This window comes from Platichthys flesus, chromosome 14 (genome assembly GCF_949316205.1).
Source record: "Platichthys flesus chromosome 14, fPlaFle2.1, whole genome shotgun sequence".
In the NCBI taxonomy this organism is placed as follows: Eukaryota; Metazoa; Chordata; class Actinopteri; order Pleuronectiformes; family Pleuronectidae; genus Platichthys; species Platichthys flesus.
This window is the reverse complement of record NC_084958.1, coordinates 10,395,164-10,415,457: the sequence shown is the minus strand read 5'-3', so window position 1 is coordinate 10,415,457 and position 20,294 is coordinate 10,395,164. Positions and strand designations below refer to the sequence as shown.

General features: G+C 40.9%; 1 protein-coding gene across 6 annotated transcripts in view; it reads left to right on the top strand.

Annotated features, from left to right (window-relative positions):
* Positions 1-20,294, top strand: part of st3gal3b (ST3 beta-galactoside alpha-2,3-sialyltransferase 3b) — a 46,943-nt gene that overhangs the window by 11,205 nt on the left and 15,444 nt on the right. For 5 of the 6 annotated variants that reach the window (XM_062404678.1, XM_062404675.1, XM_062404679.1 and 2 more), the window contains 8 exons: positions 4,857-4,919; positions 5,411-5,452; positions 6,677-6,719; positions 8,948-9,040; positions 12,426-12,520; positions 17,818-17,881; positions 18,000-18,095; positions 18,270-18,456. In XM_062404678.1, coding sequence (XP_062260662.1) covers positions 4,857-4,919; positions 5,411-5,452; positions 6,677-6,719; positions 8,948-9,040; positions 12,426-12,520; positions 17,818-17,881; positions 18,000-18,095; positions 18,270-18,456 — 683 coding nt within the window. The remainder of the gene's footprint in view (positions 1-4,856; positions 4,920-5,410; positions 5,453-6,676; positions 6,720-8,947; positions 9,041-12,425; positions 12,521-17,817; positions 17,882-17,999; positions 18,096-18,269; positions 18,457-20,294) is intronic. The other variant, XM_062404681.1, reaches the window with a different exon arrangement.

The following is a 20,294-nucleotide window of genomic DNA, read 5'->3' as shown; positions in this document are numbered from 1 at the left end:
ACATTTTTGCTATTTGGCTCAGTTGGAATTATTTTATGAAAAACAGATGATCAGAGTCTTTTCTACAAACTGATGATGTGTGTGGGCTGGGGGGGTTATGTCATACTTTGTGGCACCTTGGAAAAAAATTGCTGTTAAATTCCAGCAGAGGGGGCTGGAAGATTTGTGAAACTTTTTGTGCGTTTGCCTTCTTTATTTTCTATGAAAAATCTCAGGGGGCAGTATTTGGCACAGAAAACTCAAATGTTACTGCTTAGAACAAGACTGATAAGAACAACACTTTGTCTTAAGGGTGAAGCTTGGGGGAAACGTTTATCTTCCTCTTCTTTGTTGGGTTTATTGGCGGGTGGTAACCAACATCAACGGGCATTCTCCCCATCACAACCTCTTAGTGCTGTGACTTTGATATCCTCACACTGGCTTTGCTGTAAAGAAAATAGCCAAGGAAACTTTGTAATCAGAGTCCACCTCTCCTGTTTGGAACAGTCTTGCTCTGAATGAGTAATGCACCTATTTCTGTCTAGTTCACCCGACTCCAATACAGTAATGTTAATTACAAATGCTTGGGTGGGATTATTTTTCTGTTTTGGCAATGTATTGACTTTATATAGCTTGTTGAGGCCAGGACGCTCAGGTGTAGTTCCCTCACCTCACACCATATACCTCACATCAACAACTGACTGGGCTTCGGCTGTTGTACCACGATTATTGGTTGTAAACTCCCTTTAGACATCTACCTCCCCCCTGTGTAAGTCATGGCGAAAAACTCTACAGCAAAATAACACAATTCATGACTGACCTGTGTAAACTTCTGCGACATTAGGACAGGGCTGATCATCCAGAAAAGAAAAACCTTTACATGTATGTGATGAACCATGTCCAGTGTCAACTAATACTTATTTATTTCCAGCTTCTCCAAGCACTACAACCTAATTCCTACACATGACCTCCACCATTTTAACCCACCCATGCCTGTTTGTGGTCTCTTGACATGTAGGCTCCTAGTCAGTGTACATACATCTCTGTCAACTTAAGTGTTTCAAACTGTCTGTATTGTACTTGACTTTGATCGGCCATGCACAGAGTGTGACACACTATTCATAATACTGTCCAATCTTAGTGTCTGTAACAAACTGCCCAAAACAGTAATGTTAGAGTACACAGTTTGTAAACTTTATGTGATTTGAATTCATTTTCTGGTGTCCTCTCCATTACTGGGAAATAGTTTTCTTCAAAATTCCCTAAAAGAAGAAAGTCACAGTTTTTCACTGACAACCGCTGATCAACAAAAAGACCATGGCTGTGTTCCATGACACAGCAGTTTATGACAAGAGTGTTTCTGTTGCAATACTTCTCTAAAGTCAGTGTTCGTGCTCACAATTCTAAAGGAGGGCAGTGAAATGCTTTCAACCTTGTACTGTCATCGGATGGAAATGCTTTGCTATCAGTTTATTTTAATAACCGCATGATACCCTTTGATGTGAAGAGAGCCAAAAGAATGTGCCGTGTTTTCTCCCCAGCCCTCGGTCCAGCGGCGCAGAAAGGAGAGCAGCTTTGATTGCAGTGTGAAATATTGGCTTTCTGCAGTACAGTGGTGCCAGATGTTTGGCTTTAAGAGGGTCAAAGTGGAAAGATGAGCATGTGGACAGTCTCTCCTGCCCTCCGCCCCTGGTCGGCTAAACTACGCCGTTTCTGTGAGGGGATCAAATCTGGATAATCTCTTATCCGCATTCTTGATTTATAGTGCTCTAGAATAAGTCGCTGCTCAATGGATCATATAGAGGCTTACACCCTGCTCACCATATACATCATCATGAGTACCCCTGCAGTTATGTTGGTGGAATTATCTTCGTACTGGTTGAATGATGAGCCATATTAGGAAGGAGACTTTAATCACGTGTTAATGGTATTGTCAACAAGCCCTTGTCATGATAAGCTGACCTGTGGAAAATGTGTGTGTTGTGCTTGTAAACATGGGATGTGACAGGAGCTCGGTTTAACCAGCTGCTGTATCCACCAGCTGGTCACCACAAGACAGGAGTTGTTCCCTGTCCTGTTCTTCTTCTTTAACCCCAGTCTACATGATAAATCCAGACTGGTTTAAAGTGGCTGTATTTACGTTTTTGTGATTACCGACGTCAATGTTGGCATTAAGACCTGTTTCCTGACCAGTCCAGCAGAAATATGAGCTAAGCATAACATTTTACTTTTTGACCCAACAAGATGAACATCAACGTTATCTGTTGTCTTTTTCCGTGTCACGTGTTATTTTCTTCTTCGCGAGTTAGTGTGCTAACTAGCCCCGGTGTGACAGCCTTTATCTATCCTCTTTTTTCCTGTTACCAGTTTAGAACAAACCCTGCCTCCCTTCTGCATTGGTCAGGATTAGGGCTTCAGTGTTTTTTTGGAGTGATATTTTGTTTTCTCAACCGAGGTGTGTGAAGGCCTGGGCCTATCATGGGTTAAATTTAGGCAAGAAGCCTTTACCCATAGTTGCAGTCTGTCTTGTCACGTTCTGATAGCAAGTCACTGTAGTCGTTGTAGATGGAAGAAGCCTTTTTCTGTGACAGAGAAAACCCCTATGGTATCACGCCTGAAGTCTTGATCTGATCAGGGCTGAATTCGCTTTCCCAGTTGGTCTTTTAATTGTTGCGGTTTTCTGTCTGTTGTCTAACCAGAGGTAGTCCTGTGGCCGTTTGTGTCACACTTTGTTTTGACACTGCCTTGCCCCCCTCAGTGTCAGTTGCACAGCAGTTTCATGCGACAGTTGTCATTCCTTTGTCAGCTGGAGTGGATATTTCAACCGTGTAGTGCTTGAGTGATGAGGGGCTCATGTTCACTTTACCTGTGTCCTTTTGACAGACTTCTTTTTTTCCACCTTTTTATGTTTTTAAAGTTGTACTCATTAAGTCGCGGCTCCAGTAGAGTTCTCAGTTAATGTGATTACCTGCCACATCTCTCTGGTTGTACTATTATTTTTATTTCTTCTTTCTTTCAGTCTCGTTCAATTCTATTAAAATACAACTAAAGCCTGGTCAGCTCTGATGAAATAAATTCACACAATCATCTGTGTCACTGTGTTAAAATGATAAACATGATCAGGTTGTTTATGAAGCAACCTTTATATCATCCCTGTGAATAATAATAATTAATTGAAGCATTTATGGGATGCATCACTATTTTATAACAGTTTAATTGTCTTAACAAAAATCAGAAGTATAATAGAAATAACAATCTGATGTTTGTAAGAGATACAGAGTTAAGACAACAGGAATGGCTCCAAAGTAATAACAATTAAAAAGGTTCACTTACTAGACATTTTCCGGAACTCATAACCACAATTCATGGTCTCATCAGCAAATGGATTTTACTTATAGATTGGGATATTCTAATTTACTGTTACTTGATAACAGCTGGCCATACATTAGCATAGCCCTGTTATAATTAACTCTGGTGCTCGTAACAGGAACTCCACAATCCTCAGCGTGTTAAATCACACTATAAATTAACACCTACAGGTTTATACCAGAATGTGTGTAACAACCCAAGCTGCTTATAGCTTTTTTTTTCTCATTGCAGTAGCCCATGGTTCATGAAAAACTGAAGTGGTTCATGAAATGTTTTTATTATGAGTAAATGATAAATCCAGTTGTTTACTAAGAAGAGATGTGTGTGTATTCATGGACACCAATATCCTGATGTTAGCCTGATTGATCGAACAATAGTCTGAATAAGATCACACTCAGAATAAGTAATAATCAAATTGAGACATGTGGAGGTTCTGACCTTAGTCGCATTGCATAGACAACTATGCGAGTTTTCTCAACATTTTATGACACCGACACATCAGTTACTGACTGCTGGATGCTGAATGCTCTGGGTTCAGTCGTAAACAAGAAGTACAAAATGCTGATGTGAGTCATAATCAGATTTCAACATGTAAACTGGAATAGGAATTAAATATATATAATTATATTATTTTATAATTTGAAAGTCAAGTTAACATATAATGTTTCATTCAGAACAAGGTCAATGAATATTGGTGTCCATGTAAACCTAGTCACCGATTCTGAGTATGTAATTTTTCCAAAATAGCTTCATGGGAATTGTTTTATACTTATGATCAAAACAATCTCTAAGATTGTATAATCCTTCCTCCTGTCTTTTTCAGTTCCTCTTTAGCAGTAATGTCAGCAGTGGCTCAAGGAGAATGCGCTACTGTGAATGTCTTCTGCTTGGTTTAAGCATTGATCGTTGCCTTCCCTTGTCTCTGAACTGTAGCTATGAGTCTAACAGAATTACCTGAGGCAGGTTTACTGTGACTGGGGAATTATGATCTGCCAGAAACCCTCACATTGAGAGACTGTGTTAGGATTAACAAAATCTTAATTTTTTAATTTTTTTAAGAGAACTTTTCATTCTTGATCTGTTTTGAAGAGGGCTCAGTGGTTTCGTCATACACATTTGTCGGTTTTTGGGAAGTGACAGTGCAGCTGTCCTGTGAAATCTGTGTGGGTTATAGTTTGAAGCGAAAAACATTAATCAAATAAATGATAGTAATATAAAAGGGAACAGACGTCAGTTTCTAATTTCTGAGCATAACAAGCACAACTCGAATCATATTCTGATATGATATATCGTTACTTTTGGCTTTTTTTGTTTGTGTGTGCGCCTGCTGTTTGTATGCATCTGTTTTTTGCACAGCCACTGTGTTTTGCTGAAGCTGATGTTGAATTTGTTATATTCTGAGTACTTGCTGTTGTTTAATAGTTGTATGGTTATCATTAATAGTGGCTTCCAATCTTCTACAGTGATGACAATCTTACTTCAGTGTCTTAACCCCCTTTTGTTTACAGAATATGATGCAGAAGAGACAACTGTAGTCCTGACTAAAGGGGCTGAAGTGAAAAGAATTACAGGTAGAGGCAATGAGGTTGCCTTCATGTACTGGTTGACTTCTTTGAAGAGGGTGATTTAAACTGGGCTGCTGAGATATTTTGTCCTATGGAATTACAATCCCTGCTAACTCAACAATGAACGCTTTCCCATTTTTCCACTTTCACCTGCCTATCATCATTTGTATCTTTGTTTAATTTTACAAAATGTTTGTGCTCGGTCACTCATTTAATCCTTATGGGTAACTCTGTGTACCACCATAATAATCGCAAAATCACAAAGGGGGCTTTCTGCAGTTAATTTTCACTTCATTGGGCTTTTCATCTTTGAATAAAGATTGGGTGGCAGCATCATAATTCAACCTGCTAGGATTAAGCTACTAACCTCTGCTCCTCCTCGTCCTCTTCTGGCTCCGTAATGTCTCACATCTGCGGTTGGCTTAATTCTCAACTCCACTGGTGCTGCCATAACAGACAGACCTCAAACGGTGCTAACTGGCGCTTTTGTGTTGCAGAGGTGGAACCAGACATCAGCGTGGGACGAATAGTAGGCTCAGGTACATCGGCAGCCCCACCAACCTAACTCTCATCTTTGTTGTCCCTCTGCCATTCGAAAAAAAATTACAGTGTTTTAAAACCCTGCAATACTTCAGCTGCCACATTTGGAATGGGATGACATTCTCATACTTTCCTAACATGGAAAGCTGAGTAAATTCATCAAATGCTGAATATGACAACACGTGAGGGGTCGATCTTCTGCTCAGTCATCGTCCTCCTTTTGATGCTGCGGTGTGTGATACACCACTGCCCTCTGTTGTCTCAGCTCAGTAACAGATCTCTGGCACGTGAAGCAGTTTGCAGGAGTTTTGATGCGATAATTCTGTAAGGTTCCAAAGGCCGAAATCTTTCTTACTCTAAGGACCGCAGCCCCTTTAATTTTTCCTACGCTGTTTTCCTTGATTCAGCCCCCCTCTGGCTGCCTTATGCTTCTCAACAGACACATAATGCACACACACACACACAGTCACACACTCATCTTGGCTGCTATGGCAAAGTCCCCATCATCCAGGGCAGTGCTTGGATCCCTCCCTAACCAGCCTTCATGCATTCCCATTGTCCTTTTTTCTTTATCTTTCTCCTCCAGCTTCTCTGTGAAGACGAGATCCGCAACCACAGGAGTAATACCGGGTCTATTCCTACTTTCAACTAATACTCATGTTAAACCTAGTCATACTAATGCTATTACAGCAGTTTATAGATGGAAATTTATATAATAGTACTTGTTAAGCGTTTTCTTTTGACAATGTATGAATCATTGTAAAGACTGCTGCAGATTCTTAAATTATGTAATTGAACATTTCAATATTTATCTCCTAGTTTTCTGTGCTTCTCTGTCTTCTGCCTCCGTGCTTCACCAGGCACCTATTGGCTGCCCCTTTGGTTGACCATAGGTGATCTCTTTAACTTCTTTTCTAACTTTATTTTAAACTCAACAGATTGTTTTGGCTGGCTTCTCCCTAACCTCCGCTTGTCTCGTTTGTCACAACTTCTAATGCTTTTACTTTTGACATTTGCCATTTTGTTTTTCTCTGTGAAAGATGCACAGATTTGTTAACTACAGCTAATGAGCTGATAGTTGAAATTGCTTAGCCTGGATGACCCGTGCTCATGAACCAACTACATCAAGTGTTCCACCCCAAAGGTGCCATTTGTTTCTCGACGTACTCCCCTTTTAGACGTGTGTGGTAACTCTGTGTTTCTGTGTCTGCTTTCTTCTCCAGTGTATGATAAGCAGGGCTTTCTGCTGCAGCTGGACACAAAATTGTGAGTATATATTCTTTTTTGGTAAACACATCTTCCGTTTAATTTAAAACATTTTTGCGATTCTCCATCCTGTACTGTGTGGGATACTTGTTATATATTGACCAGCTGAATCCTCAGTTAGACTTGAACTCCTATTAGTTAACATATGTTTTACAGCTAGACACTTATTTTATACAATTTCAGGTTGATCAATGGGAAAACATGAAATATGGTTAAACACTAGAGTTTTTAATAAACATGCAGCATCCTATTGGAGTCCTAACCATAGCCTGGCAACAAATGCTTAAATGTGATTGGTTGTCTGAGTAATACATTTTGAAATTAGTTTGAATTTTGATTTAGTTGCTGTAGTTCTTTCCCAGAGCGGCTGTGGTTTGTCAGAGTAAGAACATGCTACCTTGAGTCATTGTGTAGCAGTCAATGTGTCAGCGTGTCTCTTGATATGTGTATAATTCCCTGAATTGGTTTGACACTCTTAATAATCATACGCTGCCATCACCACCCCGGCTCTCGGAGGGCATGTCTGTCCACACTCTGCACACACACTGTAAGCACTATGTCACTACACACTTATGGTGGTTTTCACATGGGTTGAGTTTATCTAATACAGCTCCCTACAGGTCTACAGTGTCATTAATTACACCATTACTGCACATGCATACAATTCATCTTATATCCAGTAATTAGTTTTGTGAGTTACTGATATAAAAGTGCCCCATATATTTCTTTCACACCAAACTGTTTACCACTTTGAAACCAGTAAAGCTGCAAGTGAAAACCATTGGCAGGATTGAAATTTGGCTGTGGGAGAGGAGGTACAGAGGGTGCTTCACTCATAGAGAGGTCATAGTCCCATTCCCAGCTCCTCCAATTAGCATGGGAACAGTGTGTGTGTGTGTGTGTGTGTGTGTGTGTGTGTGTGTGTGTGTGTGTGTGTGTGTGTGTGTGTGTGTGTGTGTGTGTGTGTGTGTGTGTGTGTGTGTGTGTGTGTGTGTGTGTGTGTGTGTGTGTGTGTGTGTGTGTGTGTGTGTGTGTGTGTGTGTGTGTGTGTACTTGTACAGATATTTTTGTGAGGGCCATTTTGAGCCTAAAACCTACGGAGTGAGGACATTTTGGGCGGTTCTCACTTTCTGACCCACTTTCAACTTGCTTTATGTATCAGGGTTAGAATTAGTTTTAAGTAATGGTGAGGGATTTAGTTGTGAGGGTTAGGGACTAGGGATAGCAATATGCTAATAAGTGTCCTCACTAAGATAGAATTACAAGTGTTTGTGTGCGTTAAGCTGCTTTGAGTCAGTTGCTCCCGACATTCTACTGTCAGCCCCCCCCCCCCAAACTTGGTAAATGTCCAGTTTATTTCTAATTGCGCGCGTGTGAGAACACAACAGGAAATTCTTCGGAAGATTTTTTTGTGAGCGAGGGGGCCGTGTTGATTATGTTTCTGACATGCAATGGATGAAGAAAAGACACAAAGACTACAAATGTCTCGGGGTAAAACAGAGTTGTCATACAAATAGAAGATGGGTCCACTGTGTAAAACAAGATTTAACAGCTTTTAGTGATACGGAAGATGGTGTTGATGTGCTGGAAACACAAGCACGGGATCCCTCCAGCAGAATTTATATATTGCGTCCGGTCTCCTGTATTCTGTGCCTCCACTCGCCTGTACACTCGAGAAACATCCGCTCAGGTTTTCCAGGGTTCATGTCTAAAAAAACGGCTTTAGTGAAGTGCTGTATGACTGTGACCTGCAGTTTAAAGAGCTTTTATTGGTCAACAATAGCAACTTCAATGCTGTCCATGTACCTCTTCAAACGGTGCATGAGCAGGCCCCAGTCAAGCTTGTTCATGTGCCATCTTTGGTTTTGGGCCTCACATAGTGCAAAGACAGGGCCTCTCTCCCTTCTCCCTGTTTATTTGAACTAGATCCAAGGCATTCATCAGGTTATTAATGATCACACTAGTAATCGGGAGGTTCGAGTTTTAGCACTGCCAGTGTGATTATTTGAACAAGGCCTCTCTGCTTTGTCTCGCCACACACAGGTGATATTCTGAGCTGTTGCTGAGTTCTCCAACTTCCTCAGCAACCCGTTTCCCTATCTCCATAAGCGGATTGTTTGACAAGCTCAGCGTTTGAGGCTTTGAAATGTGTCAGTTTGATTGATACTCAGTTAACCATGATGCATCAGATTCATTTGTCTCTCTCTCTCTGTTCTGTGAATGTGCAGGCCGCTGGAGTTGGCGTACAAGTATGGTAACCTCAGCGAAGGAGTGTGCAAGCCAGGATACGCTGCAGCCAAGATGACCACCATCTATCCTAAGTGAGGAGGATCGCCTGCTCTTTCACACTATCTCAGATAAATGGGGTGGAAATGCATTGATTGTCCACAATTGTACATTCTCTAAACCTAGACTCCTTTTTGAAATATAAGAACTTCACATACACAACCATCGAGCTGCACAAACAAATCATTTTATTTGCACGTCAGGACGAGAAAAGCTAAAACTTTGACTCAAGCATACCAAGATGCATGATGTCATTTCTCAAGCCAACTGGGCCTTCAGGGGTTTTGTTTCAGAAGCCGAGAAGCCCCCACATTCCTGTGCAATCTCCCCCAGTTTCAGTCATGTTTCTATCATCTTCTCCTCCACCACAAAAACTCAACTGTGTCCTTGTGATCTCCTCCCCCGTCTCACAAAAGAACCTTTGTCGCTCGAGTACAAGGTCTCACATCTTTCCTCTGTCATATCCTAGAGCGCAAGAGGCGTCCTCTATGAACAGCACCGACCAACTTCCTGTCCTGACTCACCATGAGTTTTCTCGTACCCGGCACACACAATTAACACAGTCCTCCACGGCCCTCTCTGATGTCATCGACTCTTTTGATTTTCCTCCATGCCTCCATTTGTTGCCCATCTCAGCTCCATCTATAGGACATTGTCCCATTAGCACTCTTGGAGCTAAGCTAATAGAGGGGCAATTTCCCGCAATGCTGAACAATAGCCACTTGCACTTCAATGCAGCTCTTGACCTAGTTACTTGGGAAATTAGAATTTCTAATATTGAACCTGATTTATCTCTTAACTTAAGATTCAAACCAAAGAATTTGATGAGAAAAAAGTTTCACAATAACAATAATTACAATATACACCTCAACACCCATATGTGATGCACAGTATGGAAGGACTTAATTGTGCATGTTTTCCTACACACAAACATAAGCAGCACTTTTGGCGGTAAATTGCAGCGCTGCAAAACGAGACGGACAGAGCAGTTTTTCGTAGCACTGCCCTCTCCCTATATCTGAGAGGCTACATGTTAACAATGTCCTCCCTCATAACAACTTCCTCTAATCAGCTGCACGTGTCGGATCAAAGTTCTGTACAACACAGAGTCCCCAATGGGATCCTTGTGATTACTACCACCTTCAACTCAGTCACACGCAGGTCAATGAGGACAATTAATGCTGCACACTGCTCCACGCTGTGCATGTGTATGTATTTGTATGCACAAGTGTGTGTTAGAATGTGCACAGCCATGCAGAATGCGTCATTGTGATTTAATGTGTCCTATTTGCGAGGAGTCATACAATTAACTTGTTTTTTGTCATCTCAACCCACTTTTTATTTTTACTAGACAAAAACAAATCTGTGGAAATGTTCCTGTTAGCAGTTTATCTAAATAGGAGTGGTCTACAGTTCAGCTGTTAGAGAAAACCTACTTAACCTCTCGCAGTGAGGTCCTATAGCTCCCCCCCTCTAATCATCTCCTGCTTCCTCCGTGTTCGCCTTCTCCGAAGCCCCCTGCCCCCTTGGAGTCCAATTTATTTTCCACACCTCCCCTCTCCTCCCCTCTGCTTTACCCAAAACTGTTTGCATTGGAGCCCTAAATCAAGTCTTGACAGTGAACTTGAAGCAGCACGGTTATAAAAATATTGCCAGTGAGAGATGGGCCCGGCAAAGGAAGCGAGCACAATGCATCCCAGCCTGTTGGCTGTTTTGGGAGCCCTCACTTTTTATTTAACAACAAGCAGCCCCCTGTCTCTCTACTTTATCAGGATGTCAGTGACTGACTGTCGGTCAGGGTTCAGTGATCCTGTGTTATTTATAGCCCCTCACGGCCTCGGTCTTGGCTTTAATGAATCTCCATTTGTTTTGGCAGGATTGATGTGTGTATGTGTGTGTGTATCAGGTGATATGAGGAGACCAGAGAGCCATACATACTTCTCCGCTTGAGTCTCTGCTCTGCTGCTGTAAAGCTGGGGGGATAATGAGGGGATCAAAGACTTATTAGGGTGCTTGGAAGAGGTTGTCCGGAGGGCCTCACAATAATGTCATCCATGTTTGGTCACTGTGCCTCAAATCTCCACATCGTCCTTGTGAACCAACGGCAGCATTACGCTGAATCCAGAATTTAGAATCTCTCTTTCTCACGAGTACATGCTGTCGCAGACATAATTCATGGTTGATGAGAATGAAAAACCATTGGTGTTTTGTGCAGCCAACCATCAGCCCTTCAGCAAACTGCACTAGTCTTGTTCTCATTCGGTTTCTTTCCAGGTAATACAACTGTACAACGATCCCTGGAACTGTCTTTTATCATCAGCACAAAAAGACACACCATTTCTATCGATCCCTGCTCATCATTGTTTTCTCTGTCCTGAAAGTTCATTTAGTTCTTTCATCCAAGTTGTAGAAGTAAATCAAAGATGATCTATGAACGTCTAAGTCAGAAAAGAGACAATGCTCTCCACTTGTGCCCCCTCCCAGGCCTGACAGCAGGTCATGAAAACACACATCCATCCCACTGCCACACTCGCATGGGGTGACACGTAGCCCAGCACTCGGGTCGCAGGCGTGACTAAGAGGAAATGGCTTCTTTTGATTTCAGTGCAGCAATTAATCAAAGAGGGACCAGCGCGCACAGACACTCGTACAGACACAGGATGTGGAAGAGGTGATGCCAGAAGCAGGAGTTCATGGGGCATTTCAAACATTGATCACAGGTGTTTTTTTGAATATTGGGCTAAATTTGTTTTAAAATTGAGGGAGGCTGGCTTCTCGCTTGATATAATTTGAAGCTGTGTTCTCCATCTTGGGCGAATTCAGACCTTTCATATTTCATGCTCAAGCCTCTGAGGCGGTTCTTCTTCCTTCTCATTTAAGTTGTAGGAACAGTCTTGCCGAAGATCGTTTGAGGATTAGCATTCTGGCAGGAGTATGTTGTCTCTGCAGATTTATCCAAACTGTGTCAGCTGTGATTTAGACTTTGGTGGAGGGGTTGTGTTGATGGGGTTATACACTGCAGCTGCCTGTTGTGTCTCTCCCTGCCTCTCAGCTTGTTTTGCCTTCTTAGTTTTTATCTATCATGCCAATGTGCTTGTTTTGGGAAACTCTCCCAGGGCACAGGAGCTTTGAAAGCTATTAGAATAATGACAGCGGAACAAGTGAATTTTGTTCTTATCTCTTTGTGGCTTAAATCTGCCCAGGATATTAACACTGTAGTCACAAGTGGAGAAGATTTTACGGGAATCCAAAGAGTTTTGTGGAGAGGAGAAAAAGTGTGCTGGGGGAAATCACAAAAAGATGAAAAGTTCTCGATGACCAATCTATGATGGAAAGTTAATATTACAATATGATGTTCTTACCCTGCTGATGAACCGTTTCTCTTTCTCACCTTCTTTCTTTCTGTTCCCTCCCTTGCAGGTTCATGAAACCAGCGCCCATGTTTCTTGATCGGAACTTCAAACGTCTTGCAAAAGTCGGCAGTTACTTACCCCCATTTGGCTTTAAAACACAAGGTAAGAAATACTCATGTCACTTACCCTCTGTCTATAAAAACACAACAGCTTCGATTACAACTTTTTGACTATACATGCTTGCATTAAAGGAGTGTGCCAACAGTTAATATGGAGGATACACAACAAGCCACAAAAAAAGGTTGAATTCATCAGCAAGAGCAGAGATGCCCTGACCTATAGTGCTAAATATAGATGAAGCTCCAAGGCCATTGATTACTCCATTTCCCTTAATACAATTCTCTTGTATATTTCCTTAGACCTCCTTCCTCCAAAATACCTATTTTACTCCTACTCCACACCTTGGGCTCTATTTAAACGTTCTAAGTGGATGGTCTAAAGTGTCTGGTACAAGTCCTTGTGTGGTGTTTCCAAATCTAATTTAGCTAGTTTAGTGGGAGGGAAAAAGGTTGCTACACCGGGCACATGTTTTAAAAGGTTGTACTTACTCTCTTAATCGTGGGTGTGCCTTGGGTGCTATGTGTAATATAACAATTAGAGTGGCATCTTCCATTCTTTTTAAAAGCCAGGTGTGCTTGCATCTTGGCAGATTTCTATTATAATGGTGGATTTGCCAGGTGGCAAGACAGAACACTTCTCAGAAACCGTTTCATGTTCTGCACGAGTAGATCGGCTGTGTGTAACAAGCAGAGCACATGACACCTGGAAAATGACAACTGTGTATGTAATAAACTCCATGCACCCATTATCTATACGGCTTATCCTTTAAGGTTAATGGGGGGGCAAGAGCAAATTCTAGGTGAGATACACTGGGGGGGGCACATACAAACTCCACACACAAAGATTTAATGCCATAACTGTCTTGATGTGAGACCATAGTGAACCACTGCACAACCATGGAGATCGCATGGATTGTTCTCTGGAAATACTGTGAAAATTTCCAATTACCATTTATCACAGTGTTAAAGTTCATTGTTGAATAAACAAAGATGGATGAAAATACATCCTCCTTGGTGGAGGTATTGACCTATTAAAAAGCTTCATCCAGAGACACAGAAGATATTCTCCTGTTTTCTCATGTGGTGTAGTGTTTGTTGTGATTACTAAGCTTAGCTTTATGTGTAATATCTGTGGGGTGTCCCTTTGTAACATCAGTAACGATCCTGTGTTCTCAGTGCAGGGATTGTTATGGGGTTTAGATGCTGTTTCGAGGTAGGACAGTGGCTACATGGTTGAGTACTTTTTGCGCCAACTCCTCACAGTAATAAACCATCTGATTGCGCAGGTTTTTCTTTCTTCATGGTTTTGTTCCGCTTTGCTAACATTACACTAAATACAGATGAGGAAATTACAAGGAAGGGCTGCCAACTCTCTATTCACCAGGTATCAGTTGGCTCTTCATATGTAGGTGGTAGGTGTGTTTTTGAAAACTATAGCTAGTAGTTTATTCATGGACTGTTTAGCAATACATCTGGCGAAGTTCCTGAGCATCAGCTATTTTAATGCAAGCAATTAATAAATCTTACACTGTCCACGCTTGGTCATTTTGTTTTATTCTTGGCTCATAATGCCATTTGACAACAGCTTCCTGAACATCAATAACACATTATCAATCCCTGAGGATATTTCAGAAAGGAAGATTTGGAGGTGCATGTGTAATCACAAATAATTCCTGCTCTCCAAAAATTTGCAATCCTCAAAGTTTTCATTGTGCCAAAATGCAGTGAAAATAACATGCTATATATGGCAGAACTTGCTTCTTTAAAACCAAACTTTGTCCCAGCAAAGGAACCAACGAGACATTTGACATCTGTCGTCCTCATTAGCTCCTGAAACTCTTTCATTAAATGCCTATAAGTATAATTTATTTACAATCCATATATTGGCTTCTGAGTTTGTCATAACATGCTGTATGAGTTCTTTATTGGGACCAGGAAACTCTCACGTCTCACTTTCCAACTGTAAGGCTTCACACACTCTGCTTGTTCTCTGACCTTAACACACTTCAGATATCAAACCAGCAAATAATAGCATGGGAAGTGAAGAGATAACATTAACCTGCCTTCAGTCACATGCTGTCACATATTTTCCAGGTCTCCAAGGCTGACGGTCCACTGAGTTTTACCTTTGTGTCCTGGCAAGTTCTCTGCTGTCATACTAACACACATACATACACACCGTGACTCAGCTGCTATCAAAAGAACACTCCCTGTGTGAGTGCTACACCTGGTTTCTGTTTTCTCCACGCACTGCGATGGCTGCAGGGTTTCCCTTTTAGTGGTACCCATGTGGAGAGATGATACGTGTGTATCTTGAATAGAACGACACAAAGGATTCCAAATTGGGAACATAGAGTGGTGGTGGTGGGCGGGAGTTTTATTTTTACTTTTTTCATTCTTCCAGGAGGTATCTACTGGAACACATGAACCGTGGCCTGAGAACACTAAAGCTGTGTTGATTCGGCCTCAGAGAAAAGCCTCTTGTCAGGATGCCAGTCAGCTACTTAACCGTCAACATGTGTTTCTAGTTTTTTTGCATTAATTGTTAAATTCTACACTGTAAATGAAATTTTCTCTCCTCTGCAGTCCAAAGTGAACTTATTGACGTCGTCCGCATGTTTTTTTTCCTTTTTTCCTAAACCTCACTCAGTCCTCTGGGATAATTTGAGAGATTTAATCTTTAGACAAAGAAATTAAGAATAGACTTGATGATGCTAAAAGACACGAGTTCTCTCTGCCTTCTTTAATACGTCCCCATGTTTGCCACTGTCTGTCATTAAGTCTTCTGATTGCATTTAACATGATTTACATATCAACACAAGCTTAAAAATAATTAAAATAGAAATATATTCTAATAAATTTAATAAAACCAATTGACACTCAAATCAAGAGAATAAAATAGATTGTATTATGTGATTGATTCAGCTTTTAATTTAGCTGATTGCAGACTATGCTGGTGTTTTATTTACTTTGTATAGTAATATACTATCATTCACAAATCCAGAGATCATGTGATCACATTCACCATTATAATGTGCATATAAATTAGAGAGCAGTTTGACACAACAAGAAAGGAGACAAGTCCAGATGCACATTTATATTATAATCCATTCTCTCTTTTGGACAAATATTTGGTGGAATGAAACTTCTGTAGGTATAAGTTTAATATGCTAATAAATTAAATCATCACTGCCTCATTCTCAGCATGCTCAGTTAATGAGGGCACTCATGACCGTTATGCGACTTTACCCATGCTGGAAGAAACAGGATTCATCCAGAGAATTATTGAACTTGAACACAGATCAGACCAATAACCTCGAATACGTTTTCATATTACACTCAAATATTAGTTTTTCACCCTGGCAGACTATTTTAAATGCCGGCCCAACAAATACCTCTGTTATCACATGATCTATTATGTTGTTTAGGCTACACTTTTCCCAACAATGTGTCTGTGTTTACATATTATGCGATGCTTCCGTCGTTCGTCTTTGTTGCCAGTAAGATTTTTGTCATTTCAAGGGTTCCAAGTCGGACTAATGTCTCTGCCTACAGCCATTTGTCTCCGACTCTGCCACGAGACATAGTTTGCTGAAATGTTTACCTCGGGTACTTACAACAATTAGCTTCCATGTCATCCTCTGGAAAAGAGTCCTGCCCATTGTGATTTTTCACTTTTCACCCGCTTGGATCCAGGTGTGGTCCGCTCTCTTGTGTTTATGCTGCTCGGGGTGATGCTTGACGCCAGACATCGACACCACATCCAAACAATGGGCTGTTCCTCTGCTCGCCTCTTCTCAGCGGGTTAATCATTAGGGTCGTTAGTCTGCTGAATGAGGCTGTAATATGTCTTACAAACAGCTTTGAGGCCCCAGTCTAAACTCTCCTCTTATCACTCTTCCCCTTACTCCTGCTTTTAGTTTTGTGTTGCTCTTGCCCCTACTCTGTTGACTATGTGCTATATGGTGATTATATCACGTTAAGAAGTGAAGGAAATGAAAAAGCTCATTTTTTTAACAATTTGTTGCAGGTTCGACTGTTTTTTTGTTTTTTGTTTTCATGTGGGAAAAAATTACCAGAAAGTAAGACTTGGTATCATAGTACTGTTATCCATGTTGTCCCTCTATGGTGCGCCTGCATTACTACAATTGTACCTCTGATCATAGATAGTAGCAACGGAAATGGGATCTGGTTCATTTGGGATGTTATGATGGGTGAATTCCAAGTATGAGAGGCCTAAAAATGGTCAAGAGGAGTGAGGAAATACATGTAATATCTAACAATGGAAGCATGACTCCACCAGAATGCCCTGTAGAACATGGCAGGAATGCGCGCTATGGCTAAACATCCACATTTCTCGTCCTGCGATCAGAGGGGTGCTGGCCACGCAGGGAGACGAGCTCAACATCGCCCACTTAACCAGGAGAATGTGCTTGTTTGAAAACAGCATTCCTCTCTGAGTGCTTTTATGGGAGAGTTTCTACATACACACACATACCATCCGGAACCCTGTATGTCTGTTTCTCCAAGATTCACTCCTCTCCGTTTCATCCCATCACCGCTGCTCCTGAGGGCTGATTGGTCACTCCTTATCTATGACTGAATAAACGGAGAGAGGTGTTCTCTCCTCCAACTGTCCATGAGACCACCTAGATTGCTGTATCTCTCATGGTATGTCGGAGCTTTCAGCAGCTTATATATATTCTTAAGGAGCGGTTCCCTCAGTTCTCAAGTCCTTTTCCTATAAAAGCACAGCTAATCTGTGATGTTTAACTTCTGTTCCATAAAGACTGAGCGCTTTCCGGACTAATGACCTCCTGCCAGATTATCGCATTATCTCATACGGTATTTTAGGGGAGACTTTGACACTCGTCTAACTTCAGCATTAGGAAAACAATTATCCACCAATTTATAACACAAACTGCTCAGGTAAATGAAAAAAAACCTTCACATTGTTTAAAATTTAGGACCAGATGGTGAAAATCCCTACGTTTGAGGGTCTTCTCCACAATTTCAAGTTGCCAACTACCAGTAGATGTTAGCAGGTGTAAGTTGCCAGCATCAGGTGTTGGCGTTTGTCTGTTAGTTGGGCTTTGGGTCAGGGAAGAACGCAATACATTTTTATTGATCTGGACAAAGGGTATGATCATCATTGTGAGAACATGGTGGAGATCCAGATAAAAACGCGGACCTATGAATTAAAATGTGCTTTTATAAGGGGCCTTTAGGGAGGTATGCACTCCTGAGTGCCATTCTTTTTTTTAACTGCAGTGTAAGTGACTACTTACTGTACATTTTAAATGTCCTCCTCATGATAGTTCTTTGTTTTTTCCAATGCAGAGAGAATAATAGACAGCATTTTAATGGCCACGAAAAATTATGGACTTGGAGAGGAGCTGGACAGGTAATTCTGCTACTCACCTACATCATTATGAAGTCCTGTTTTAAAAAATCTGTTCTTGAAATTATTTTATAAATTGTATTTCTTGTTATTACTAACCCATGACCCTCCTGCCTTCCAGTCTCAGCTGTAAAAGATGCATCATTGTGGGTAATGGGGGCATCCTGTCCAACAAGTCTTTGGGCTCACGAATCGATGACTATGATGTCGTAGTGAGGTGAGAACTGCTTTAAAACAAAAGACACCATGATAATGACTTGATCAACTTTTAGAATTCTTAGATGTATTAGTGAGAATTGCATCACTTGAATACTACAATCTCTGCGTCTTGAACCTGAAAGAAACTTTGAGGCATCAATTCCATTCACTGAGTCATTTTTTGTGTCGGCAGGTTGAATGAGGCACCAGTTAGTGGTTACGGCAAAGACGTCGGAACCAAAACCACCGTCAGGATTACCTATCCCGAGGGAGCGATCCAGAAACCGGAAAACTATGAAAAAGACTCACTTTTTGTTTTTTCTGCTTTCAAACCACTGGACTTCAAGTGGCTCAGACAGATGGTCTTCAAGGAGAAACTGGTAAGGACATATTAAAATCATTCCCTGTAACATATTTAACACACACCGAAAGATAACCCGGATGACAACTCACAACAGAAGTCTGGTGCACAACAAAATTAGACTTACAAGTAGAATGTTTACTGCAGAGTGTTGGAATGTGGCTGAATATCTGACTTATGGGTTATTTTTAGTTTCAGTTTAACCTGTGATCACATTCTCTACATTCCTTTCTGTGGAAATGTGAACCGTTCTAGTAAAATGGATTAGGAGGACACATGAATCTCTACTTTATAATGTGGATGTTTCAGATGGTTAAAATGCTAAATGTGGAAAGGACAGTTGAGGAAATACCAAGCAACATTAGACAACTTATTTCCTCTGTTTTGGATTTAGAGATTTCTCTTTAATGCTACATTGCCATTTTCCCTGGAGGTAAGCTGCTCTCCAGTTAACCTGTTCATTCACATTTGGATTTAGCCACTTATAATTATGAATTAATTTCCAATTTAGCTTATCTTTTGGGTGTCCTTTGAAATGTTATGATTGGAACAGTTAAATGAAAGGATGTGACCTGGCCACTTAATCACAGGGGTCAAACTGAATGAAGGAACAGGTTGTCCCTTATCTGTTTTAGGTTTTACTGAAGGTATTCATTTTGAGTGCCCCCAGCGCTTCCATATTAAAACCTTTGTCATAGAAATTGCTCTCATAAGCACTTTCATTCACTTCAGTTTTGTATCAGTGTGAGAGTCCATTCAACTGCAGGACAATGAGACACTTAGTAAGGGATCATCCCAGAGTCATTCAAAAGAAAGGTAGTGCTATTCAAAGGACCATACCATTGTTATAACATGTTTTAGCCTATTTGATACAAATTCTTATTCTTTTATATCTTTGCTTAGCATTTTGCAAACAACTTCATATTAAAGATACAATTTATAATTTACGTTAATCCTGTAATAGTCCCAGAACGGGGAAATTCACTGTTACAGCAGCAAGGAGGGGAGTCAAAGTATTACGTAAACATGCAAGATATTAACAAAGAAAAATAAAACAGAAATAATATACAAAATATGATATAAAACTAAATACAGTAGGACATTTGACTATGGATACTATATCAGAATATGGTCATGCCAATGAAAGCCTTTGAATCAGAAATATGTTTCTCAGCTTTTGTGTTTTTAAATAGTACTCCAGTCCCTTGTAAAATAACAGTGTGTACTTAAAAATGTTGTTGGTTATATTAGAGATACTGTACATTGATTGTAGAAGTGTACTAAACCTTGCATACAGAGATGCTACACAGGCTGATGAGCTAAACTCCCTTTTAAAGTTTGGGTTCAGGATGCCTCCCTCTTATCATGTACTTCAGAGCTAAACGCTTATTTTCCTCCACAGATGTCTGCCTTTCAGAGAGCACTGGAAGTTTATCCTAAACAAATAAAAATAAAAAGGAGTGAGAAAACACACTGATAAAAAAAATAAAGCGGGGAGGATGATACATTTATGGTAGGGGATGGAAAGGGCAAGCTGAATGAAGTAGTGGTGTGAAGCTGGATTATAGGATGATAGATTAGAGGGAAGATAGATGGGAAAGGATAAAGTTAAATAGGGTAAAGGGATAATAGGGGAGGAAAAGAAAATGAGCAGTGGAAGGTAAAGTCAAATGAGGAAAATAGTTTGCTTGGCTGGCTGATGGCCCCTTCAGCCTTTGATAGGGCCCAGGTTTTTCTGGTGTGTCAGAGGGAGATGACAGTGGAAATGGCTGCCTGGGATAATTGATCTGGCCCCTGGCATCTGACTCAGCCTTCTTTGATCTGCTGAGGAAGGAAGAATGTTTCCCATGGGTTAAA